Here is a 27,953-nt window from a genome sequence, read left to right on the forward strand (position 1 = left end):
GAAGATCCACTAAAATTAGAAATGGAAAGAGACTGTGCTCTTCCTCTGCTCTTGCTCCGTATTGTACTTGAAGGGTTAGAGTGATAAGGGAAAGGAATAAAAGAAATACAAAACAAAATTCAAACTATCTTTTTGCATATAATATAATCCTATTTGTAAGAAACCCTAAGGAGTCCACCAGAAAACTTAAAACTCATAAACACATTCAGCAAAGTAACAGACTATAAAATAGGCATACAAATACCATTAATTTCCTGTATACTAAACATAACAAGAAACAAATCAAGAAAAGAGTCCTATTCACAATCATTTTTTAAACGTACCTAGAAGTCAGGGTACATTGCTCACTGGTCGAGGTCACAGTCTGCCATAAGCCTAGAAGTTTTTTCTATAAGCTTAGCAGTATGAAACTCCCTTCCTCTCCAGCATGGCTTCCTGCTCTCTACCTGACCTTTTCTGGAGAATGTCCCTGGGCCAGAAGAACTGACCTTATCCAAAAGCTGTCTCTAACCAGATGTCTGTCTCTAAAACCAGATGCCTGATTTATCTGTAGCTCAAACCCTGAGAAGGATCACTGCTAGAAGACTGTCTTGTTGCACATACTGGAGACTTTTGATAGGAGCACGCCTCTTAATGCAAATTAGGTGATGCCCCTGCCACTATCCCCAGCCTTTAGAGTCCCCTTTCTTCCTGGAATAAAGAGGTGTTGTAATATTTAACCATCTCCCCAGAGAGCTGTCTCCTATAGCTCGCAAACTGTGGCATCCTGCTCACTCGTTCCATCCCCCCTAATGGAACAAACAGCACCTGGAAATAAACCTCACCTAGGAAGTGAAAGCTTCCTCTACAATGAAAATTCTAATCCACTGAAGAAATCAAAGAAGATGCTAGAATATGGAAAAACCTCCCATTATTCTGGATCAACTGAATTAATACAGTGAAAATGTTGTAGCACTAAAAGCAGTCTATTTGGTTCAGTAGACTCCTTGTCTATTCCAATGATATCATCACATAAAATAAAACTCATAAGAATCACACGGAAGCAAAAAAGTTTCAGGATATCCAAAGCAAGCCTGAGTAAGAAAAGCAATGCTGGCCATGTTACAATGCCTGACATCAGGTCACACTTCAGAGCCATAGTAACAAAAGCAGCATGGAATCAGGGGCCCAAATTAAACCCTCTAAGCTACAGACATCTTATATTCAAGAGAAATGTGAAAAACATGCATTGGAGAATAGTGATTTCTTTAACAAATGGTGGCAAAAAAAAAAAACCCGAATATCTACATGTAAAAGAGTAAAACTAGGCCTGTATTGCTCATTCTCTATAAAAATTGGTTCAGAGTGCATCAAAGAACTTAATGTAAGACTGCAATCCATGAACCTTGCTATAGGAAGATACTTCAATACATAGGCATGAGCATGGACTTTCTGAAAAGAACCCAGGGAGCCAAGGTCATAAAGACTGGCAGAAGGGCTTGGGTGAAATTAAAAGGATCTGCAGCGCAGGTGAAATATTTGTATGGGAAGTCCACAGAGTAGAAGAAAATCTTTCCTATCATCTTGTTACCGTGTGGCTCGGCATTTGGAGGGCACCCACTGGTGTGTCTAGGTTCCTAAGTCCAGGTCTAAGAGTTGTACCAGAAACACAGTGTAATTGAAATATAAAGTTTCTTAAGAGAGATAATAAGCCCGGTGGTGGTGGTGGTGCACGCCTTTAATCCCAGCAAGCCGAAGGCAGAGACTGGTGAATCTCTGTGAGTTCAAGGCCAGCCTGGTCTACAGTATGAGTTCCATGATAGCCAGGACTGTTACACAGAGAAATCCTCTCTCAAAACAAAAAACGAAGGAAGGGACGGAGGGAGAGGGAGGAAAAGGGAGGGAGGAAGGGAGGGAGGGAGGAAGGAAGGAAGCAAGGAAGGAAGGAAAGTAGCGACTCTGAAGAATGGGAGTGATCCACTGAGCTTGGAAAAGACGTATCGTGACTTTAATGATCATGCACAGAGCACCCTCTTTCTCTCGTGCCTGTGTCCTGGCTCCTCCAGCTGTTTGTTCCATGTAGACTCAGTGGGAAAGGCTTTCCAGCCCTTCACTAACTGGCCCCTTTGGTTTATTGATACTGCTGCTGCTCTCTCCAGTCCCTAGTCCCGGGCAGTCTGACAGAGGATTAGTACCTAGAATATGTAAAGATCACAGGTCCTCCTCAGGCTTGCACAGCCTCCTCCCACGCCCAGTGGTTAATCATGGTGACCATTACCTAGGAGATCAGTAGAGCGCAGTTAACAGCATCTATTTGAGAGTGTTTCCATACATTATTCAATCTTGGGGGCTCTGGCCTCCTCAGTGGTTTCAGTGGTAGACTAAGAATTTGAATATATTATTTGGAGGTGGAGCTGTGGAATGTATGTCAGCAGGGGAGAGCCCTGGCTGAAGGAAGTGAGTCTCCCTCCGAGAGCCCTAGCCCCTTCTTGTCTCCTCTCTTCCTCCACATCGTCCTTCCCCATCTGATTTCTGCTTTGTAACGGATCCAGCAGATATGATGCTTCTTATAATATGAACCAAGATAATTATCCTTTTTTCTCAAGTATTTGCTACAGAAAAAAAATATTACTGGCATAATATGACAATTCTAAATGTGTACACACTTAAATAAGAAAGCTTGAAAGTGTATGAAAAACTAAGAGAGCTCAATGGGGAAAGGCAAATACAGTGTAGTGAAATTTCAAGAGTCCTCTGTTTAAAACTGTCGGGAAACGTGGAAGACTGTACTGTGGAAGCGCTGTCAATCAGCCTGCACTGTTCAGCATTTGTGGAAACTTTATCTAATGACTGCAGAGTATATCATTTTCAAGTGGACATTGAACATTGACTGAGATTGTGAAGACGAGGGAAGCTCTTTCTGTTGCCTGTATATTAAACCTCACATTACAAACACTTGAGGTCAGTAATTCTTCCCTGCTTCATTAAAGCTATACATAGAAATAGAGTAATTAAAGATCAAGGAAATGTCGAAAATTATAAGGACTTTAATAATGGATGATACCTCCATGAATAATGAAAATATATTTTATAAAGATCAACTATAATTCATATAATCCACTTGTTAGTAGTAAAGTTTATCCTTTTTCTCCAAACTTAATAGCATATATTGTAATATTTATATAAATATCAAGTTGTTTGTTGAAGCTTATGAAAATTATAACCTTTATAAAATCTGTTAAACCACAATATACATGTATATATTTCTATTTTCTATAGCCAAGGTGGATTTTTGAAAGGTATCCCCATTTTTCTCAGGATTCACCTTCTAGATGGTAGACCATTGGAATAAATATACCAATTATCAGACATTTGTTTAATTATTAAGAAATGAGAGTGTGTATGGACATGAGTGCATTTATATCTTCATATATTCGTATACATACACATTATTATTATTATTTGAAGACTTTGCCAACAAGCACAAGTCAAGGAGAGGGAATGAGGGCATCATGCCTGCCCTGGACACAGGCTGCTTTCGTGGAACTCCGTTAGAAGGAGGTGGGCTATAATTCCCTAGCAGAGTGCAGATATGCAGGGAGAGAGGAACAGCGCCTTCAGGTGAGAACACAACCATGTTCAGCTGTGTTCTCTACATGGTAAACTTCTTATTGAAAACCAAATGTGAGTGACATCTTCAAACTTTTCCAAGAAGTAGAGGACTTAAGAGTCATTTTTTTTTCTTTTAAACACTGCCTGACCCATTAATTTCAGTTTCTTATTGACTAGCTCTTACATATCGCTCTAACCCATTTCTATTAATCTATGTAGCCCAAGAGCTGGCTTACCAGGAATGATCTTAACCTGCATCTGCCTGGAGTGGGAGAATCATGGCGACTCCTTGACTCAGCTTCTTTCTCCCAGCATTCTGTTCTGTTTACTCTACCCACCTATGTTTTAACCTATGAGGGCCAAGCCGTTTCTTTATTGCTTAACCAATGAAATCAACAGATAGAAAGATGACTCTCCTCCATCATTTCCCCTTTTTCTGTTTAAACAAAAAAGAAAGGCTTTAACTTTAACATAGCAAAATTTTAAAAAGGGAAGATTATACAACCAGAAATTAATTCAAAATATAAAAGGGAGGAAGGTGTATGGTAGAAGGGAGGGCTGTCACAAAGAACCGTTTAGCTCCATTGGGTATAATATTACAGTCCTATTAATACAATCTCAGAATATGGAATGCTGGGAAAAAGAGAGTAAACAAAAGATGATAACCCAGGGAGGATGACGGTTAGAAAGCATGACATGTAAGGGAACCAGAAATCTCATCTGACATGGGGCCAGGGGGTGGGTTGGTATCTAAAACAGGCGAAATTAAATAAATTACATAGAGAAGAGAATCAATTAACTGACTTAACAGGATGATCGGGTAGAACCTTGACAGCACTGTGCTTTTATTTGCATGTATGACCCCCTCTGTGGTAACTGTGTTTAGTAGAAGCCACATGTCTGCTTCTCATGTGTATTTATATCTCCAGAAGTGAGGCCAGTGCCAGCACTTAATATGTACTCCATGTGTGGGGGAAGAATCAGTGACATTTTTGGTGACTTGAACTAGTTAACTAGAACTGGGGCATGTTAAGTCTTTCAGGGAAAGAAACAATACTTATAGAATAGTGCTTATATGATATACTAATGGATAAAGAAAACCCACACCTCCGTTCCCTGTGATCTGGACTTGCCCAGACCATCACGTTCTACCTGGTGGACCTATCTCTTGGATTGTTCCTTGTATTCTAATGACTCCTGAGTCAGCCTCCTAACCGGCCTTCTCACTTTACCCTTGTTTGACTACAGATACAAGACTATTCTCTGTCTCAGTGATCTTTATTCTGACACAGCCCCACCTTATCCCCAAAGGCCTCCTCTGTCACTCAGAATATTCCTACATCAAGGATGACCCAAACTTATCTTCCCAGTGCTCTGCATTTTCACATTCTTATGTCCAGAACTTCAGAAGCATTTACCTTGTAGAGACTCTGCTAAGCCTTTAAGACATGTTCTGAGAGGCTTGATGCCCTACCCAACACCCCGCCCCAAAGTCCCACAATCCAGCTGATTATCATTATCCAGCTATACCTAACCCCACTTCCTCCCTAGTGAGCTCCAGGCTCTATACTCCCCAAGGGACCATAGTATTCTCATGGCCTAGGAACGTAACTTTACTGTTGAGTCACCTACAAAAATATAATCTTTTTGGTGTAATTGGTAAACCATTCCAGTCTCTATCTGACCTGCTACTGAGACATCATAGGCTCAGCTCCATATTAAAATCAGCACGCTCCTAGAAAAAGCCATATTTATAAACTGTGCTTCTAAAAATAATCAATGACCCCAATATTTAATAAAGAAGTAAATGGAATTTTAATACTACTTTTGTTTTAATTTCAATTTTTTTTCTATTTTTATTCTGCAATATTAAATACGTTTTAATTTCTCACTATTGGTTGCTTTTTTCTCTCTCCTTACTCAGTCAGACCATAAAATTCATTTGATGAGGTACTAAGGGATCTAATTGTTTAATAGGCTGGAATTAGTACCTGCAAGAGTACTTCAAAATTGGCACACACACAGCATAATTACAAATCCTTTAGAAGGATCTATTTCTGTACAATAGGTTAATTGGTTGTAAGTAGATAGTACTGGGTACCATTTAACCAAGATTCTAATTTAATCCCTTCCTTTTAAAAATAAAGTAGCTAATTGTAGTCAAATTAATCCCCTTGAAAAAAACAACGGGCTCCTTGTCTCTGATGTTCAAGCATTAAGTGTCATAAAGCACCTGCCTTTAACTTCACACTAGCATGGTATCCACAGACAAAAGATCTACTTTCCAGAGCAGCTCTGGTGTCTCATGATAGGGACATAATAGTCAGCTAACTGATGTATATTTCAGATAATGGTGATTCGTGGAGGAAAATCAGGGCCACTTTTAAGGAAACTTAAATCAAACAGAAAGAGCACACTGGAGCCAAGTCGGAGGATTCGGATAACGGCCTCAACTCTGGCCACGAGTCTCTGCCTCTGCACCTTAGAAGGTCCTAACTTGTATCTGCTTCCCTTGTTCTTAGTGGTGCAATCTGTGCATTGACTTGGTCGCATTCACCAGTGAGATATTCAAGGGAGCAGTTTTCCAGTCGTTGGATGGAATTATTGTCTCTGCTAACTGTAAGCTACGGAAGATCTTCACTTTAAAATCAAAGCCTCGAGAAACTGCTGATAAAGATGGTAAGCTTTGTTTTCTAGTTTTGAGGATCCTTCTTTGAGAGAAATGTAAAGTAAGAAACTTAAATGTTACTTTAGAATGCAAATGTAAGTTATAGACATAAAAGTTTTTTGAATTGAGATCAGTTTTGGTATTAACTAGACTGATTTGAGTTGCCACCATTAGTATATGAGGTTCCCCTTTCCCTACACCTTGGCAGTATTTCTGAAATGAGAGAATCTCTATAGTTTTAATTTTCTTATAGCTAGGGATGTTGAACATTTTTTTCACGTTTATTACCCTTTCTTACTCCCTTTGAAAACCATCTGTTTCATCAGCTTACTTAGTAATTGCGTTGTTTTGATTTGGATTAGTGGCTCTTTTGATATTATAGATACTAATTTTTGTCAAATACTGACCCATGCTATAGTTTTTGTCTTCACTCAGCTCATTGTTTGCTTTGTAGTGCAAAGGCTTTTTAATTTCATTTAATCCTAATTCTTTTTTCTTGCTATTGCTTCCTCAACTACAGGAGTCTTTTTTAGGAAATCCTTGCTGATACCTGTATTTTTATGTTTTTCCAACTTTCTCCTCTAATGGCATTACATTGAAGTCTTCTATAAAATTTTGTATATAGTTTAAGGATCCAGTTTCACTTTTTCTGTTTGTTTGTTTACTTTAATTTCAAGATACTTTTGTTTTAAAAACAGTTTTTTGTTTATGATAGTACTTGCCTTCTGAACTGAGATTTAATTGAGAATAGAATTCTCTTTAGGTAGCTGAAAAAGTAGAGGAATTTTTTTTTATAGAAGCTGGGTGGTATACAGTATATCAAGGATATTCAGAAAAGCAATCTTGTAGTCTATAGCTATGAATAAGTCGAGCTTGCTCCTACCACCAGGTTATTCTCCTCGCAGCTCTGCAGACTCCCTAAGTGACACCACAGTTCTGAACTCTAGATTCTAGAATGTATTATAGCAGCCCCCGTTTACTTTCCTGCCACCCTCCCCAGACACAGATTTCTTCTTCATGCTTCTCTCTATTGAGTAAAGCATGTTGTCATGGCTACTAATCTGTGGAGCCCAGATTACATGCTACTAGGGAGGCTGGTGAAAGCACAGGTCTGGTTTCTGTTTTGCAAAGCAGGATTTATTGTATGGGGGAGCCACCAAATCAAGGACATACAAATGACAGACTTCATAGTGTCCTCATTCTCTTCTAACTCTGCATGAGTTTCATGGTGTGATTTGACAGCAATGGTAATTTCCTATTGAATGCATTAGAAATGGAAAAAAAGCTCTTCCTCACACTGTTTGTCTAAAAACTAGAATAAGTGCATCATTATTAATTTGATTAATATATTTTATAGATTACTCAACTGTCTAGTGATTACATATGAAAACACAGTCTTGTTACAATGGTTATAAACACCCCAAAATATTGAAAGAATACTAATGCTTTCCTTTTATTTTCACCTGGAGTAATTTTATTAAAAATCAATTCTTCTAGAAGCTAGAAGCGGAACTGCACAGAGATGTCAAAGGTGGATTTTTAGAGCTTTGTCTGTGACTTTTTGCCTGTGTTCCCCTGGATATGGGTCATTCACACTGTGCCTGTTTGATAATAAAACATAGTAATGCATGCTGAAAGTTTCCCAGAGATCACAAGTCGATGAGTGCACCTTTTTGTAGTATCTATCACTTACAGGCTACAGTTGAAGATGCTGCAAAAAGCAAAACCTTCTAATAAAATGCTACAATGTGTAGAGAAAATTATATGTTCTCTGTATCAGATCATAGTAAATTAATCATAGCCTAATAAATATAAATGCAAAGAAAAAGTGAATAGAGCATAGCAAGTGAAATACATGTTTTAGTCTCTGATCCCTCTTTAAGCTCCCATCAAAATTATGATCCAGAAATGTTTTAAAGGGTATAAATTCACAAGGATGCAGTGTGGGAGGAGAAAAGAACAACAGACCAAAGGTGCCTCTACATTTTTAAGCTAAAGGTGTGTCTTCAGAAAACAAATAAAGCTGAAGCCTTTGAGCCCACCCAGAACTTGGCCTGAAATTTGAGGGGAGTTTGTGCTGTCATGGCTGTCATAGGATGAAGGATACAACTAAAGACAGGGAGAATGGTGACAGTGGTTCAGGTGGCTTTCAGTGTGTTCCTTCTCTGCCCACATAGAAGCATGATGGAGGAAGGTCATTGGTTAAATAAAAAGAAACTGCTTGGCCCTCATTGGTTAGAAGATAGGTGGGAGGAGTAAACAGAACAGAACACTGGGAGGAAGAGGAAGTGAGCTCAGACTCCACAGCTCTCCTCTCGGGAGCAGACGCCTCAGAGAGATGCCATGCTCCCAGCTCCCAGGCAGACGCTGAAGCTCCGACCCAGGATAGACATTGGCTAGAATCTTCCCGGTAAGCGCACCTAGGGGCGCTACACAGATGATTAGAAATGGGCTAAATTAATATGTGAGAATTAGCCTAGAAGAGGCTAGATAGAAACGGGCCAAGCAGTGATTGAATACAGTTTGTGTGTTGTTATTTCAGGCATAAGCTAGCCAGGCAGCCAGGGTGCTGGGGACACAGCCCCGCCGCCCATATTACTACAGAACCACATGGCAGATGTGTTCTCTGACGAAACTGAGCCAGATAACTTCTGAATTCAGCTGCATTAGGCACATGACACTAACAGGAAGAAGGAATTACTTATGGCTAGGGATGTTTTATCTCAGTTAAAAAAAGATGCATCTATAAAAGAGTAATTTGTTCTTACCTCACTTCAATAATTTTATTGAAGCATAGGTATTCTCTTATCAACTTTTGGTATGCATATAGAAAGCATGTCCAGTCCTAAATATATCCTTTGTATAGTTATAGCAATGAGGACATATTACTGTGTTTCTGTAATCAAGAAATTTGAGCAATCCAATCAAAAATTTGAGCATTAAAAATATCCTGGAAATGCTACTGTCCTCACATGATTGTGGCTGTCTCCCTCCTTGATTTGTCAGATTAATTATGCCTGTTTGTGAACTCAATAAAGCTGGGATCACACGGTGCCTGTACTTCTGTTGTTTGTGAATCTATCTGTGTCAAGGCTACTTATCACTACTGTGTCCTGTGACATTCACAGAATAACACTTTATCATTGTTAGGCTGCTATGACTAATACTGCTGGAAACAGTCTCCTTTGGAGCTCGTAGGTGGGACTTTTTTTCCTTAGCATTTGCCTGGAGCTGAGTGACTACACACTTTTTATTCTTGAGTTATGTGTATTGATTTTAGAATTTCATTTGATTTTTTTATAGCTTCCATGATTCTGAAAGAATTTTTCATCTTGTTATCAAAGTTGTCCGTTACATTAATCAAAACTGTTTTTAAATTCATGTCTCATAATTCTAATATCTAAATCCATTGGTGGGTTTATTAAATTAAATTTTGAGTATACAGATATAATGTATTTATTGTGGAATTTTTGTACCTGGATATGATTGTGCTCTCTCCTTACACATGCCACACTCAGCCTTTCTCACCCACATGTCTGCCTCACCTTTACCAGTCCTCTTAGCCCATCAGATAGCCCCCCTTCAGCTTTGAGACCACATATATTCCGTTTCTCTCCCCTTCCATTTAAAATTGCTTTCTCCTTTGTCATGGACCCTTTGTAGTTTCCTCTCCCCCTCTCTCCCTCTCTCTTCTCTGTCTTCTCTGTGTTCTCTCTTTCTCTGTTTCTCTCTCTCTCTCTCTCTCTCTCTCTCTCTCTCACACACACACACACACACACACACACACACACACACACACTTGAATTTAATGAGTTCACATATGACAGAAAACAAGCAGCATTTGTAATTCTGGGTCTGGCTTATTTTATTTATAACATAATGTATTCCAATTCCACTTATATTTCTATAACTGTCATGTTTTAACATTACCTTTATAGTTGATTAAAATTCTGTTTCATGAATATACTGTGTATTCTTTATCCATTCAGCTGTCTATGGACTTCTAGGTTGGTTCTGTTCCATTGCTATTGTGAGAAGTGCAGAAAAATAAACATAGACATACAAGTATCTCTGTGACATGTTGAATTCAGGTGCTTTGGGTAAATATCTGGGAGTGGTATAGCTGAGTGGCAGGGCACTTCTAATATTAGTGTTTTAAGAAACTGCTGCACTTACTTCAATATTGACCGCACCATTTTTAGAATCATGTTTACATTTTGACTTTTTGCCTGCATATGTGAATATGCACCATGTGCATGTCTAGTACCCTTTAAGGCCAGAATGAATCCCTTGGGACTGGAGTTAGGGTAGCTTTTAACTGTCTTGTTGATTCTTGGAATTGAACCCAGTATCTCTGCAAGAGCAACAAATACTCTTTTTAATTAATTAAATTTTTCCCATCCTGGTCACATTTTCTCCTTGTTCCTCTCCTGCCAGCTCTCCCAACTGTCCCCCCACCCCCACACACACATCCATCTATTCCTCCTCCTTAGTCTTCAGAAAAGGATAGGCCTCCCATGGTTATTAACCAGCCATGGCATATCAAGCTGCAGTGAGACTAGGCACCATCTCTCTTATTAAGGCTGGACAAGGCAATCCAGTACAAGGGAAGGGACCCACAAGTAGGCAACAGAAAGCAGACAACAGAGTCAGAGACAGCCCGTGGTCCCTCTCTTAGGAGCCCTACAAGAAAGCCAAGCTACACAACTGTAATATGTGTGTAGAAGGCCTAGGTCGGTCCCATTTAGGCTCCCTGGTTGTCAGTTCAGTCTCTGTGAGCCCCTATGAGTCCAAGTTAGTTTATTTGTTTTCCTGTGGTGTCCTTGGCCCCTCTGACTCCCATACTCCTTTCTCCCCCTCTTCCACAAGATTCCCCAAGGTCTGCCTAATGTTTGGCTGTGGGTTTCTTCATCTGTTACCATCAGTTTCTGGTAATAACTTCTGTCATTAGAAGTCTCTCTAATGACAATTGGGCTATGCAACGATCTATGAGTATAGCAGAAATCATTAGGAATTGTTTCATTGACTTTTTTTGCCAGTCATGTTTGGTTGTATCTTAGGTCTCAGCCTCTGAGTTCTGACTCTCCAAGCAGTGTCAGGAGTATGCTCCCTCTCATGGGTATGGGTCTCAAGTTGGATCCATTGGATGGCCACTCCCATAATTTCTGCACCACCTTCACCTCAGAATATCTTGTAGGCAGGGCAAATTTTAGGTCCCAGTCCCTCCACTGGAAGTCTTGCTGGTTACAGATGTCTGGTTTAGGCTCTGTATCTCCCATTGCTCGAAATCTTAATAGGGGTCACCGTCGTAGATGCCTGGGAGTTTCCATTGCACTAGGTTTTTAGCTTGTATCAGAGATGCTGTTGATTCCAGTTGTCTTTCCCAGCATTCTCCCTGCATGCTCCTGCTACCTGATCCTCCTGTTCCCATGCTCACTATCCATCTATACCCCTCCCCTCATCCACCTGTGATATCTATTTCCCCTTGATGTATATACTTCTAGATTCATGTATACACGAGATTCATGTAATCCCCTAGAGCCTGCCTTGTTATTTAGCTTCTTTGAGTATATGGATTGTGGCATGATTATTATTTATTTCATGGCTAATATCCACCTGTAAGTGGGTACATACCCATGTTTGTCTTTCTGGGGTTGTGGGCACCTGCTTGGTCTCTGGGATTCCTAGTATGGAGTGGCCTCCAGTGTAGCACATTTCCTGCCAAGGTAGTGTGCTGGGATCAAGAGTCCAGAGGAGGGGCTACTTTTGCGGGGATGTTGGACTGGCTTTAAGGGGTGTTAGCAGGAGGTGCTCAGTGTCTTACCTTGGATTCCTGTATCTGCCAAAGTTATGGGCCGGAGTATAGAGCCCAGGGGAAGGGGTGCAGTCTGGAGTTGTTGGGTGAGGTCTAAGGAATGTTAGTGGGAAGTGAGCACCCTGGCCTTCAGGAAGGCAGCTGAAGTTGTGGGCTGAGATATATAGCTCAAGGAAGGGTGTGCTGTTGGGGGTTGGCTGCACCAGTTTGCATTCCTATCATTTGAGTATCATCAAAGTTCCTCTTTCTCCACATCCTCGCCAGCATTTGTAGTCATTTGTATTCTTTGTGTCGTTCATAGTGGAATGTGATGGAATCTCATTGTAGTTTTAATATGTATTTCTCTGATGACTTAGGTGCAGAAGTTGTGTTGTCAATGTAACCCTGGGTCTAGGAATACCACAATAAATTGTTCTTTGTATTCTGAACCATTGTGACATTTATATTGTCTGCCTCTGCTTCAGAGAGAAACTCCTTTGATGAAGAGTGACAGCTACCCTTATCTGTGGGTATAAGGATGAGTATTTAGAATGGAGCTAGGAATTGGGCAGATTTAGAAAAGTGTTAGCTGAAAGTTCTCCTTTAAGATCCATGAGCCCACTAGCCTCATAGTTGGGTAAGTTTCTATTATCAGACACAATTGCTCTCCTGTTGAGTGGCCTTTAAGGACAATTAGACCTCTGTTGGTTGCTACCAAAATGTTAGGGCCACTACTGTACCTTTAGAAATATCATGTCATGCAGCTCCTTGTTTGTGGTTCATGAGCATCACTGGCAGGTAAGACTATCAGTTGATTCCATCCCTTGGTGGTGTAGTACTATCAAATCTAGTCCTCAGAAAGAAAACGTCACATCCTGTCCTTTAGGTCCTGTGTCTGAAGTGTATGGTGTCTTCAGCAATAAGACTTACCATTACCCTCTGAGAGCCTACCATGAACAATGGCCATAGCCTATATTATTTTGGGAGTCTCTTGAACAAACCTGACCAACAACTTGAAATGGGGTTTTTCATGACTAGCACTGGGGTTTTTGTTAGATAGTGTATGACTCTTGGGTATCACATTTTCAGTCCAAGTGATAAACACACACACAGACACACACACAGACACACACACACACACACTCTTATATGCATGCTTACACTTATATGTATTATATGTAATTTTAGGTAAATAAAAATAGTATGATTCTTTGTCTTTGTCAGCACCCCCCTCATTATTTGACTTCCCTCTCCTTTCCCCAGATAACTTCCCATTTTCCTTCATATCATTCTGCCATACTATTCCCATCTTTAGAGCTCCCCTCATAATACCTTTTGACTTTAAGATTTCTGTGGTTATTCTGGGGTATATACTCATATCTTAAGATTTAGAGATTGAAACAGAACATGCAGCTTTTGTCTTTCTGGATCTGAGTCACCTCGATATAATCTTTTTAGTTCCATCAATTTACCTGCAAATTGCATGGCTTTCACTTTCATTACAGCTGCACAGTATTCCATAGTCTGTATGTACCACATTTTCATTATTCATTCATCAGCTGAAGGCTTTTTAGTTCATTTTCTTTTCTAGCTATAGTGAATAGAATGGCTATGAGCATGGCTGAGCAAGTATCTAGGAAGTAGGATGACAACTCTTTTGGGCATATGCCAAAGAGTGGAATAGCTGGTTCATATGGTAGATTTATTATTAACTTTCTAAGAATTATCCAGACTGATTTCTTTGAATATGAACAGAAGTTTCACAAAAATTGAAGTAAAAATGGCTAGGAATATCTAAAACACACACACACAAATACTCATCCATTATCTTTAGCAATTAGAGAAATTTAAATCAAAACTGTTGGTAGATGTTTCTTTTCTGCCAGCAGCTTCTAAATAAACACACTGGGGCTAATATTAATTACAAATACTCAGCCAATAGCTCAGGCTTGTTACTAACTAATTCTTACATTTATGTTAACCCATATTTCTTAGCTATGCTTTAGCGCATGACTTGGTACCTTTTGTCAGTACGACATGTCCATCTTGCTTCTCTTTGCACCTTGCCCTTCTTCCATCCAGCATTCTTGGTTTGGTTATACTTCCTGCCTGGCTACTGGCCAGTCAGTTCTTTATTAACCAATGAGAGTAATGTATATTCACAGTGTACAGGATTATTCTACAAGATTTTCCCATTTTTGTCTAATTAAAAAGGAAGGTTTTAACCTTAACATAGTAAAACTATATATAACAAAACAGTTAATAAGAATTACAGTTACAATATCCAGTTCATTTGTATTTGGCAAATTTAGAGAAAATACTGTACTATTTATCTTATTTTCATGGCTGTAAAATTTTATACTTAATTTACCTTTTATAATAACTAAGGAAAACTTTAATTATGACTATCTAGTCTTCAACTCCGTCAAAGACCCCGGAAGTGTAAAATGTTACCTAATGACAGAGATATCTTGCTGCCTAGACAATCACCCTAGGGTCTTCTGTAATGTTGGTGCATCCAACTTTGACCTTCAGTATATCTGACAGATATTTTGAAAAACAAGGAATTTTTAAGGACCGTTGTACCTTCTCTTGGCAATGTTTGGCACTCACTTTCTTTTATGTCCTGCTTATTCAATTTGGACAGCATACTTTCAACAATTGAGGCAGTGGCAGTTTCTTTGCCCAGATGGCTGACTTTTGCAATTTAAAAAAAGCAAATTTACATGGAGTTTCTGTGATTCCCATTATCTTCTCTAAAGGAGATTGATGCTACCAGGCATATGTGTCTTTCTGTCAAGAAAAACTTTTTGTTTACAATAGAAATGCCATATTCTGTAGGTCTTTGAATATTCTATAAATGTCTGAAGACCATCTACTATCTAAATATATCTGTTTATAACATTGAAAACATACCTAACATGACTATAAGTCTATTATAAATGACTATTAATCTGTATTTCTTAATTATTCATTACATTTTAAATGAACTGTATAAACACAATATCTTAAACAAGAGTAGAAACACACATACAGCATAATGAAGTTAACCTTCAATTTGTATCAAAAAACCAAAAGTTATATCAGTGAAAAGTATTTTGAAATTAATGGTGTTTTTTGGATTAAAGTAGATTCAATAATCTACCCTTTTATCTCATTTGATAAAATATATATGATATGTATACTTTATATATGATAATTTCTATATCATATTCCTTTTTTCCTTTAGAAAGATATATTTGAATTTAACACTTTTATTTAGCTTCTTTTTTACTCTGACCAATAACAACTTGTAACCAGTCCTTTAAATGATCTATAACACCCTATAAGTCATTTTTTGAGAATATTGGTGTCATTCTATAGGCTACTTCCTGTTGTTTGGAGGCACTGGTATCTTTGGGAGAACCTGGAGAAAATCAGGATAATTGTTAAGTCTTGGTTGGAGTAGTCTATGAGGCTGAATCTCTCATCCAGCAGCCTTGAAGCTGTTCTGGATGCAGAATTCAGAGGAAATTGCAACAGGGGTACTCTTAATTGCTGGACTGTCTGGGCCATTCATTTTTACTGGTGTTGGTCTCCTTGTTCTGAAAATATGTAATCTTTTAAAGAATACATTACAAGTATGGAATATGTGGTGTGCACAAGTCAGTTAAGGATGATTTTTTGTTTTGTTTGAACAGATAAAATATACATTACATATCTTATAGTTCTTTTAAGGCTTTTTTTTATGTCTGTAGACAAGATTTCAGGGGAACTTCCTCAATAAAACCTGATTTTCTTTAACCTGGAATAAATCCACAGCTTCTCATTTCCTATGGAAATAAAAGCATAACCTCTCCCACAATGCAACATACCTTTTGAATTAAATTCTGAAGTCAAGATATTTTTAAAATATAGAGATTGGTTTAATTTAGCAGCTTAATCCAATATCTCTTAGCAGTCAAAAATTTAAAGACAACACAATAACATACACAATGCAGACTCTGTATATTTCCCGACGAGACATGACCCTTTTTCTTATTACTTTGCCTCCCTTCTTAAGGACTTCATTATTTTAAAAGTATATATTTCTTTTTGTGATTGTCTTTACCTTCTCTTTTCTCTTCCAAGCCTGTGTATTTTTTTAAACATACTGTAACCTGTTTAGAGGGCATTTTTTCCCATCTGAATCTCTCTTTATTGCATATCTGTAATCCTTTTCTGACCACATGAGCCTTTAAACTGCTAAGTGGAGTGGTTAGGACCAAAGCCTCTGCTTTGGCAGCTGGCTTCTGTAGATGTTAACTCGATTCGTGAAATGACCAGACTAGCTTAAAGATAAACAATTGTCTTTTTACTTATTATAAGGGGAAACACACGCCACAAGAATGTAAAGTCCGAGTTCTGCTGTATTCTGCAGGAATCACCCAGAGAGAGCGAGCACCTGGTACATCCCAGTTTTTCTTCCTGGGCTTCAGGTAGCCACACCTTAACTAGGTTCCACTTCTTAAAGATGATTGGTTAACAAAGCTTCCCCCATCAGGCTCCACCTTGTTTGGTTCCCTATGAGCCTAGTTTCATGGCGGAGGTACTGGCACAAGAGCCACATTTACTGAACCAATTCTGGGAAGTTTTGGGATCCATGTTACCACCAAGTAGTGTGCCACCTGCTGCTCATAAACCCCATTAAAGTGTTTGGTAGCAGGCTCTCTTAAAAAGCCATGTGGTCTTAAAAAGCCACGTCTTTGCTTTCTACTAGCAAACACAGCCCAACCAAGGAAAAGCAGTTACCAAAAAGCCAAGTTTGCCTCCCTTTTGTGTGTTTAGAGCCTTTCTTTAAGCTTTGTCAGGTCTGGAAATTCCGGCCCCATATTAGAACGCCATTTGTTGGTGGATGTTTCTTTCCTGCCAACAGCTCCAAAATAAATACACTGAGGCTTATATTAATTACAGATGCTCAGCCAATAGCTCAGACTTGTTACTAGCTAACTCTTACAATTGTGTTAATACATATTTCTTAGCTATGCTTTGCCACATGTCTCGGTACCTTTCCTCAGTATGACATGTCCATCTTGCTTCTCTGCACTTCATCTGCTCATGACTTCCTGACTCTGCCCTTCTTCCTCCCAACATTCGCTAGTTGGCTGTCCCACCATACTTCCTGCATGACTACCAGCCAGTCAGTTCTTTATTAACCAATGAGAGAAATATTTTTTTTTCTGGCACTGATTTTCTCCACATTGGGAAAGTGTTCCTCTTGAACAACCTTCACTGCATCCCAGTCCTCACACACACTGGGCCATGATTTCTATATGGGTCTATGGATTTTTTTAATTTTGTCCCTGGTTTTTTTGGTGACCACATATTTGTGTAGTTTCTCTGGTTTCTAAAGCTATTACTTTATTTTTTATCTGTTGTGATAAGATATGAGGAGTCATTTATCTATGTGTGTATGTATGTGTGCATGTGTGTGTTTGATAAGGCTTGCTTTATTACCTATAATGTGAATAATTTTGGAAATATTACTAGAGCTGCTGAGAAGAATGTACATTTGGTATCTGTTGGATAAGATATTTATTAAATCTGGTGAGCTGAAATTTCTATGTTAATGACGTATCTAAAGACAGAAATGGGTTAATGAAGTCACCTAGTCACATAATTACTAAGTCAGGACCTGGGTGACCTTATCTGCCCATCAGTATTTCATTTTCGAAATTAGGAGCCCTAAAATTCAGTCCATGTATATTTATAAGTATTACATCTCTTGATTTTATTACCTTCATTAATTTTAATGACCTCCCTTATCTCTTCCTACTATTGGTCTGAAGTCTGCTCTAGCATAGCAGATGCTATGAATGCTACAATAGCTAACATCTTATTGGCTTGTATTTATTTGTTTGACAACCTAACTTCCATGCTTTGACTCTTTTGTACTGGCTAGTTATATGTCAACATGACACAAGCTAGAGTCATCAGAGAGGAAGGGGGCTCAATTGAGAAAATCCTCCTAAAATCTAGCTGCAGACAAGTTTGACGGGCATTTTCTTAATTAGTGATTTATGGGGGAGGGACCAGCCCACTATGGGTGATTTCACCTCTAGGCTGTTGGTCCTGGGTTCTATAAGAAAGCCAACTGAGCTAACTGTGAGGAACAAGCTGTGGTACACAACTCCTTCCCCACAACATAGCCTCTGCATCAGCTTCTGCCTCCAGGTCCCTGCCGTGTTTGAGTTCCTGTTTTGACTTCCTTTAGTGATGAACAGCTATATAAAAGTGTAAGCCAAATAAACCATTTCATCCCCACTTGTTTTGGTCATGTTGTTTCATCACAGCAATCATAACCATAAGTCAGTCATTTTGCCAGTGGCATATGACACTTGAAGACAATAAATGATAAGATTTTATTTTTGGTCAGTTATCTCATCTGCAACTTCTAAATGCTGAATGGGGCCTCTTTGCACTCAAGGGTTCTTTGGGGAGGAGTTTGCAAATCCTTGGAGTTTCCTTGTTTGCTTTTCTGGTTGATTGGATTATTGTATCTTCTTTACTTTCTTCCTTCTTGTTATTATGAAACTACTGTGTTGAACATCTTAGATCCTTTTTATCTCCTTTGATCATCTATTCATCATGAAATTTATTCTTCCCATCCTTCCATGGTTAAGACTGTCTTTCTTAGCCAGGCAATTGTGGCCCACACATTTTAATCTCAGCACTCAAGAGACAGAGGCAGGCAGATCTCTGTGAGTTCAAGGCCAGCCTGGTCTACAAGAGCTAATTTCCAGGACAGGCTCCAAAGTTACAGAGAAACCCTGTCTCGAAAAACCAAACAAACAAAAAAATAAAAAAGACTGCCTTACTTCCTTCTCTGCTTCTCTGTGCACAATGCTCCTTTTAAGGACTTTCTGCAGCGCATGCTTAGGGGTCCTGAATTGCTTTAGCTTGTACTTGACTGGCAGTACACATATTTCTCTATAAACTTTAAAAGATAGCGTTGCTGGATATAACAATCTTTGTTTACAATTATGTACTCTCATGTTGCAGTAGGAACGGCGAGGCTGCGTCCCCGGCACCCGGCTGCCCGCATGGCTAGCTTATGCCCCGAAATAATTACAGGGAAACTGTATTTTTTTATATATGCGGATTTTTATTTATTTTTATTTTTTTAATTTATTTATTTATTAAAGATTTCTGCCTCTTTCCCGCCACCACCTCCCATTTGCCTCCCCCTCCCCCGATCAAGCCCCCCTCCCTCATCGGCTCGAAGAGCAATCAGGGTTCCCTGACCTGTGGGAAGTCCAAGGACCACCCACCTCCATCCAGGTCTAGTAAGGTAAGCATCCAAACTGCCTAGGTTCCCCAAAGCCAGTACGTACAGTAGGATCAAAAACCCATTGTCATTGTTCTTGAGTTCTCAGTAGTCCTCATTGTCCGCTATGTTCAGCAAGTCCGGTTTTATCCCATGCTTTTTCAGACCCAGGCCAGCTGGCCTTAGTGGGTTCCCTATAGAACATCCCCATTGTCTCAGTGTGTGGGTGCAACCCTCGCGGTCCTGAGTTCCTTGCTCATGCTCTCTCTCCTTCTGCTCCTGATTTGGACCTTGAGATTTCGGTCCGGTGCTCCAATGTGGGTCTCTGTCTCTGTCTCCTTTCATCGCCTGATGAAGGTTAATATTCAGGAGGGTGCCTATATGTTTGTCTTTGGATTCACCTTATTTAGCTTCTCTAGGATCGCGAACAGCTGATTAACACCTTTAGTAATGTGGCAGGATACAAGATCAACTCCAAAAAAATCAGTGGCCTTCCTATACACTAAGGATAAGGAAACAGAGAGGGAAATCAGAGAAGCATCACCTTTCACGAAAGCCACAAATAGCATAAAATATCTTGGGGTAACTCTGACCAAGGAAGTGAAAGATCTATTTGACAAGAACTTTTAAGTCTTTGAAGAAAGAAATTGAAGAGGACACCAGAAAATGGAAGGACCTCCCTTGCTCTTGGATTAGGAGGATCAACATAGTCAAAATGGCAATTCTACCAAAAGCAATCTATAGATTCAATGCAATCCCAATCAAAATCCCATCAAAATTCTTCACAGATGCAGGCGATGTAGCTATGCACATGAAATAGAGCCTTTCTAAAGATGTCAATTAAAAAAATAAAGTCAGAAGGTACTATTGTTTTAGGGTAGAGCCCCAAAAACCACACAGTACAGCCAAGGTCCAAAATGAGTAAGAGTCTGTATTAAGTTGGCCTGGGCCTGCCTGGAAACACTTCTCACAGAGCAGTCTCCAATGCACTATACAGTGAGTTTTTAAAAGCAAAGAATACAGAAACCCTGCATCCTGGTTGGCAGTTGTAGGGGACAGGCAAACAGATTAGCAAAGGCCAAAAACATTTTTGTTTTTGACCCTGAGTTTTTAGAACAGGGTTCGGTACTTTGCCGCAGGAATTTTCACAGTGGAGCTAGAAAGAAAAGTGTGTGTGTGTGTGGGGGGGGGGGGGAGTCAGTTTCAGGCTAAATCAAAGATGACTCCAGTGAAGACAAGATGGAGGAAGCTTTTCCCTGCCATGCTATAACATTGTCAGTGTTTCTTCTCATGTGATTTCACCCCCTGTCTTTTATAGTAGCTCTGTTAATAGGCAAGGGCTACTAGTCTCAGTAAGTCAAATGACTTAAATCATATCTCCTCCTCCCTGCTCAGAAGATCTTCTGTGTAAGACTTCACAGAAATCACCCCTATCCGGTGCCTGTCCTTGCCTGACAGCTCCAGTCCCATCTTGCTGTGCTAGGGATCATAGCTTTCCCTGGGGATCGTGGCTAGGCCTCTGGGGAGATCTGGATGATTCTCTTCTTTATTTTGAGTGTATGTTTCCTGGGTATTCACCTCCCCAGAAGGATCTCAGATGTTTTTGTCCCGTGGTTCTTGCACAAGGAAGCTTGCGTTTGCTGGCCAGCCTGCATAAGGCTCCGTGCCCTTCTTGAGTTCCCATGTAGCAGTGCCTGCCATATCATGCCAGTTTATGAATAATCTCAGCTCATGCTCCCAGCCAGCACTTGTACAGCCGCCTTCACAGCCAGCACCACGCTAGGCTTTCCTGCCCTCAACACATGAGCTGTCTGTCATTTCTGTAGTTTTGGAAGTTGCTTGCTCCTCACTTCAATTTACTCAGATAATGTGGTATCCTTCTCAGGTCTCTGATGGAGATCAAAGACTAGATATTTATACTCTTCTTTGTTACCAGATTCAGAAAATAAACTTACATAAGAGATACAGGGAGAACTTTGGTTAGAATGTAAAATAAAATGGAAAAATAAATATATTTTTTAAAAAAAAGAGATATAAAGTTTATAATGTTGAAAAATATAAAAACTTAAATTGTTTATCTAAGATTCTTTTAAGTCTAAAAATATATTTTCTGATGGTAATACAAATTATGAAAGAAAATAATTTAGTTGTAAAACTTTGGGCTAAGATAGGATAGATAATACAGGGTTTTTTTTTTTGCCAAATTTGCCAAAGACATAGGAACTAAACATTGTGAATGTAATTCTTACTTGATAATTGTTCTTATGGTATATAGTTAGAGTTAAAACCTTTCCTTTTTATTTAGACAAAAGAGGGAAATGTGGATATTTTTACACTGTGAAAATGTGTCTTTGCTAAGGCACCTTCTGATTGGTTTAATAAAGAGCTGAATGGACAATAGCTAGGCAGGAAGAGGCATAGGCAGGACATCAGGGACAGAGAGGGCTCAGGAAAGGTAAAGAAACTAGGAGATACAGAGCAAGCAGGATATGCAGGAGAGGTAACAGCCATGAGCCGCATGGCAGAATATGGATGGATATAAATGGGTTAACTTAAGATATAAGAACTAGTTAGAAGCAAGCCTAAGCCATGGGCCAGGCTTTCATAATTCATAAGAAGTCTCCATGTCATAATTTGGGAGTTGGTGGGAAGAGAAAGACTCATTACAGGCTACATCTCTGCTGGCCACTTGATCCTTTCCTAATCACCCTTCTCATGACATCCATGTTAAGTCAGGACAAGTAAATGGCCTGAGCACTTCTGCACAGAGGACTTGATAGCTCTCCCCTCAGCTTACTTTCTTTCTCTGTTTTCCTGCTATTGTTTGTGTGCTTCTGATGTTCTCTGGCTCTTTGATTCGTAAGAACCATGACTAGTTGGAACTCTTCTCCACGGGTCACAAAGAGGCAGTTTCTAATCTCCCTCTTACCCAGAAATGCCATGTTCTTTCTACAGGCATCACTGCAGAAAGTTGAATAAGTTGTTCCAAGTTGTACTCTAAAATGGTTTTGCCTTACTTGGTTTCATTATAGAGTTTGCTCAAAGCCGGGCGGTGGTGGCGCACGCCTTTAATCCCAGCACTCGGGAGGCAGAGGCAGGCGGATCTCTGTGAGTTCGAGACCAGCCTGGTCTACAGAGCTAGTTCCAGGATAGGCTCCAAAGCCACAGAGAAACCCTGTCTCGAAAAACCAAAAAAAAAAAAAAATAAAAAAAAAAAAAATAGAGTTTGCTCAATTATCAGAAATGGCTTGTTTGGAGCATGGGTGTTCTTATTTCAAACTGGATATGGTATTCCCTTTTTGACAGATGAACCCACAGATATGATTCCACGAAGCTGTCAACTTGCAACAGATGTTCCTCATGTGACACAGCTGCTGAACATGACAAAAGTCTGCCAAACTGAAATAAAATTTGGAGGTCACCGTCTACGATCAGCAGAATCGGGTATGCACTGAGGTTCCCATAAGCATATGTGTGCCCGTCCCCTGGCAGGTGTCTTCCTCTAAAGATGTCGCTAAACCTCACTCCTCCACAGTTCTGCTCATCTCACTGCCAGCCCAGGCTGACAACTAAAATGAAGAACTTGGCATGTGAACATTTGACCCCCACAAAACATTCTCTACTTCAGCACTGTGATTTACTGGGGGAGAGGAAAAGGTAGGGAGAGACATGAAACAATGCTTTTCTGTAGTATGGTTATTCCTCTGTGGAAAATGTTCCTTTACTCAAGTACTACAATATAAGCCAAGCAATGCTGCTCTCTGTAGAAACTGTAGGGAGTGATGGAACTGCAGCCAACTGGATGGTCATTGTCAGTTTGAAAAAGGAAACTTCAGTTCAGTTATGGACAGTGCTGCCCTGCCTGAGTATGTCTGAAAGTCTGAAGACTTTCTTTTCGAAACCTGTAAGCTGAACAGACTATTCTGAGGCCTCCAGTATTGCACTTGTATACCGACCTCATACCAGTTGGACCAAATCAATGAGATACCTTAATATCAAACCCAATATAACTCAACCCCCTAGGTGTTCGAACCCCTAAAACATTTTAAAGTTTAAACATTTTACAGTACAAAACATTTTTTCCCAATGGCTGGACTCTCCCGTTGAGATTTTTGGTTAATTTGGCTGGCTAATCTGATTTGGTTTCGGTTTTCTTTTTTTCCCCTCCACTAGTAATTGCAATGTGCAGCCAACATTAAGAGCACTATAGCACTCCCCCTGGGAAGGTCATATGGGTCACGTAACACTCAGATACAGGGAGGTAATTCAAAGGAAGCTTGTCATCTGTAAAGCAGGTCCTGAAAGTGTCCTGTGCATATTCGTGTGTTTATAATGTGTATTTATAATAAATTAATAAGAGATTTATGGAAGTATGCTAGTGAGGGGAAAGCAAATTCTTGGACCATTTTTCCTAGGATCAATATAAGGAATGGCTTGAGTGATGAAGGCTGTGTTGGAACTACACCATGGGGGCGTTTCTCGTCCCTCAATAAGGAGATGGTAACGTTATAGGAAGCTGAATTTAACAGCAGTATTCCACACTGGCAGGACCTGGGATAGTAGAAAGCAGTGGCACTGAGAGAAGCTGAGGGGGGAGGTGGCAGAATTTGTGGCTTCACAGATGACAAGTATGGCCAAGAAAGTTGTCAAAGCTTGAAAGGAGGTCAAACAGGAACAATTTTTTTTCCCTTTTATTTTATTTTATTTTGGTTTTTCTTGACAGGGCTTCTCTGTAGCTTTGGAAGCTGTCCTGGAACTAGCTCTTGTAGACCAAGCTGGCCTCAAACTCACAGAGATCCACCTGCCTCTACCTCCTGAGTGCTGGGATTAAAGGTGTGTGCATCACCACAGCTGGGCCGGAAAGCATGAACTCTTTATCACCTGTAATTTCTCTGCTAATCTTAATCATTAATTACATGCCACATGCCACAAGTTAAACATCCCTAAAGAGCTGGACCTCTTTTGTCCTCTTTTCAGTACAGAAGAAGTCTGTATATAAGTAGACACTATACTATTCGCCCTTGATTGTATCATTCCCAAACTAAAACAGCAGAGCGAGAGAATGTATGATGCAAACCTTACCTGTTTCATAATCACCAGTTTGAGTAGGACTTTTGCTAGCAATGAGGCAAACAGTGAAAACATATTTGTTATATATACTATATCTAGACATAAAGAGAAATAAAAAGATTTCATGCAAGCCATGATTGTTTAAGGAGCCATGGAAAAATATAAAAGCATAAAAGTAAGTTCATTACCTTTCAGGTGACAGTTTATTCTTAAGATTTGCCACAGAATGCAGAAAGAGTATTTCAATAACAAATACTATATCTGCACCTAATATAGTATGGTAATTTTCAATAATAGGAATGACTAAGCTGTGTAACATGATGGTGATATGATTACAAATTGTCTTTTTAAACCCATGTTTTTTCAATTGAATGGTTTGTTTTAGTTTGATACCAAGTTTTCTTTTCAATTTCATCTTGCATTCCAATCACAGTTCTTGTCCCCACCTCTCCTCCTGACCTTCCCTCACCCCCCCACCCAGCCCCCATCTACTCCTCCCAACAGGCAAGGTTCCCATGGGGAGTCTGCAAGTCTGCCACATTAAGGTAGGACAGGACCAAGCCCCTCTCCACTGCATTAAAACCGAGTCTGGCATTCCACCATAGGGAATGGGCTCCAACAAGCTAGCTCATGCATCAGGGACAGATCCTGGTCCTACTGACGGGCATCTCAGATAGTCCAAGCTTCACCACTGTCTCCCACATACGGAGATCCTAGTTTGGTCCCATGGAGTCTACACAGCTCTTGGTCTAGAGTTCGTGAGTTTCCACGAGCTTGGTTCAGCTGTCTCTGTAGATTTTTCTATCATGATTTTGACTTCCCTTGCTCATATATTTTCCTCCTCCCTCTCTTCAATTAGATTCCCGAAGCTTGGCCTGGTGCTTGGTTGTGGGTGTCTGCATCTGGTTCCATCAGTTACTGGATGAAGGTTCTATAGTGATAGTTGGGGTGTTCACCAATCTGATTACAGGGGAAGGCCCTCTCCACAATTGCTAGTAATCTTAGCTGGGGTCATCCTTGTGGATTCTTGGGAATTCCCTAGCACTAGGTTTCTCCCTAACTCCATAGTGGCTCTCTCACAGTGACATCATGAAATTTGCAGGCAAATTGATGGAATTAGAAAAACAAAATCATCCTGAGTAAGGGAACCCGGACTCAGAAAGACAAACACGGTAGATACTCAGTGGATATTAGACATAAAGCAAAAGGATAACCAGAATACAATCAAGAGTTCCAGGGAAGCTAGGTTACAAGGAAAACCCTAAGAGGGATGCATGGATCGCCCTGGGAAGGGGAATTAGATGAGATCTCCTGCGTAAACTGGGAGCCGAGATTGGGAGGAGGTGAGAAAAAGGAAGAGGATGGGAGATGGAAACATGAGGGAATGGGATGGTCAAGGGAAGAGAGGGACCGAGTGGGAGAGCAATGAAAGAGAGATATTAATAGAGAGAACCAACTGGTTGTTTTATTAACTGTGTTTAAAATAAATACAAGTGAATGTGCAATATCATTGTCATCTTATTTAAAGCTCTCAGAGGTACTTTAAGTGAATAAGAGTTAATAAATACTAATCACATCAGTGTTACAACTAAACAGAAACATTTTCATAAACTATATTCAAGCCCAACTTACAGAGGAGAATACTGGTATTTCTCTTGCAAATTTGTAAGTGGACTTTTGATGTAGTAGTAATCAATTCAATCTGCATCATGTATACAGAAAATTACTAATTACCAAAATCCATGTGCATATTTCTTTTTCTTTGTGACTACCAATTATACTCATTGTAAGCCATTATGATTGTGCCTTTTAGGCCAGTCTCATTGCACATGCGTGATAGTCAAGATGACATGAACACACATGGCACTGGGTGGTTCTCTTTCTGAAAATATATTTCGGTAGCCGATTTTCGTATATGTGAACTTTAAATCTTACTAAAAGAGAATATATTAATAACTTTTGCTTTTTTTCAAGTGTTTGGTTTGAATGGTATTTCTAAGATTTATACCCAAGAGCAGAGTGTTGTAAGTGTGGATAAGCCAGCAGATGTGTCTTTATTTGAACTATTTGTTTTTGCTGCCTTCTAGAAAGTGAACTCGCACAATGAAATTTGAATTGCATGAGAAAATGACTGTGTGCTCATATAATTGGCTGTGTAGTATTCATGTAAATTTTGGTATTTTATCATAAATGCACATATTGAGAGATCCCAATGAGGCTTCTAGAGAACTAACCATTTCCTGTGGACTTTCACACCACTAAAAAAAGAAACCTTGGAGTTTTTAACAGTTTTAGACTGTTTTATTGAATGCTATATAGCTTAATTAAAAGCATTGAATGGAATTAATAGAATCACTGTTTCTAAGAAGCCAGTGTTTCCAAAAAGCTTCGCATTCCCACTATACTCTTTGTCAATTCCCAGTGCACATTAGTGCTGTGCAATCTGATAATCTTACTTTCATTAATGGAACCCCAGTTTAATTGAACCAGAGAATGTGGTCTGGTTTTTGAAATGAAGGATTCAGCACTAATGATAAGATACAGTGCCCCACTGAACACAAATCAAAAGTAGTAATTTACTCAAAAAATGAAAGGTGGTTTTCCCTATTATCCAGCTTTTCACAACAGTCATCTAACTAGGTTTTCAATTTCTTAAAAATAAGAGGAAACTGACATCCCTACCTCCTATCACAGCTGTAGACTTGTGAATTAATCCATCTGGAACACAAGAGAAAGAGGGCGGGATGGAGGGAGAGGGTGTAGGAAGGAAGAGGATGAATCATCAAACTGTCTTTCCACCTGGTTAAATCTGTATTTTATTTCTTGTTTAGAGTCCATATTATGAAAGCTAGATTCAAATCAAAAATCACTTTTCATTGTGAAACAAAAAATCTAAAAGGAAAGTGAATTTGTGTATGCTGTCATGAGAGCCAAGGCACCTCCCATAATTCATGAGTCAGATGAATTAATATTGTGAAAATAGCTATATTGCCAAAACCAAACTGAAGATTCAGTGCAAATCTTAATAAAGGTCCAGTAACAGTCTTCATATGAATACGGAAAAAAATGAATCCTAAATTTTATTATCAAAGGACAACAGACCTCAGATGCCAAAACAGTGTTACGCAAAAAGACCAATGATGGTGATATCAAATTTCCCGACTCAGATTATACTATGGAGCCATAATAACAAAAGGAACCTGGTACTGCACAAAAGTAGGTCAGTAGGTCAACAGAGTGGAGTAAAGGACCAAAGGAAAACCACAAAACTACAACTACCTAATTTTTGTTAGAAAGATGTCAAAAACATACAGGGAGAATGTAGTGATAGGAGCGGCGGGGCTGCATCCCCAGCACCCCAGCCGCTTGCTAGCTTATACCCCCAAATAATTACACACAAACTGTGTTCATTTAAACACTGCTTGGCCCTTTTCTATCTAGCCTCTTCTAGGCTAACTCTCGCACCTGGACTAGCCGATTTCTAATATTCTATGTAGCACAGCTAGGTGTGCTTACCGGGAAGATTCTAGCATACGTCCATCCTG

The 27,953-nt window shown here is 39.6% G+C and overlaps 1 protein-coding gene across 7 annotated transcripts in view; it reads left to right on the plus strand.

Annotated features, from left to right (window-relative positions):
• Positions 1-27,953, plus strand: part of Cfap20dc (CFAP20 domain containing) — a 220,436-nt gene that overhangs the window by 85,998 nt on the left and 106,485 nt on the right. For all 7 annotated transcript variants that reach the window (XM_041662655.1, XM_041662659.1, XM_041662657.1 and 4 more), the window contains 2 exons: positions 6,114-6,270; positions 22,645-22,782. In XM_041662655.1, coding sequence (XP_041518589.1) covers positions 6,114-6,270; positions 22,645-22,782 — 295 coding nt within the window. The remainder of the gene's footprint in view (positions 1-6,113; positions 6,271-22,644; positions 22,783-27,953) is intronic.

The sequence above is a fragment of the Microtus oregoni genome, unplaced genomic scaffold (genome assembly GCF_018167655.1).
Source record: "Microtus oregoni isolate MIOR12 unplaced genomic scaffold, Mior012 000013F_ref0000133, whole genome shotgun sequence".
Classification (NCBI taxonomy): Eukaryota; Metazoa; Chordata; class Mammalia; order Rodentia; family Cricetidae; genus Microtus; species Microtus oregoni.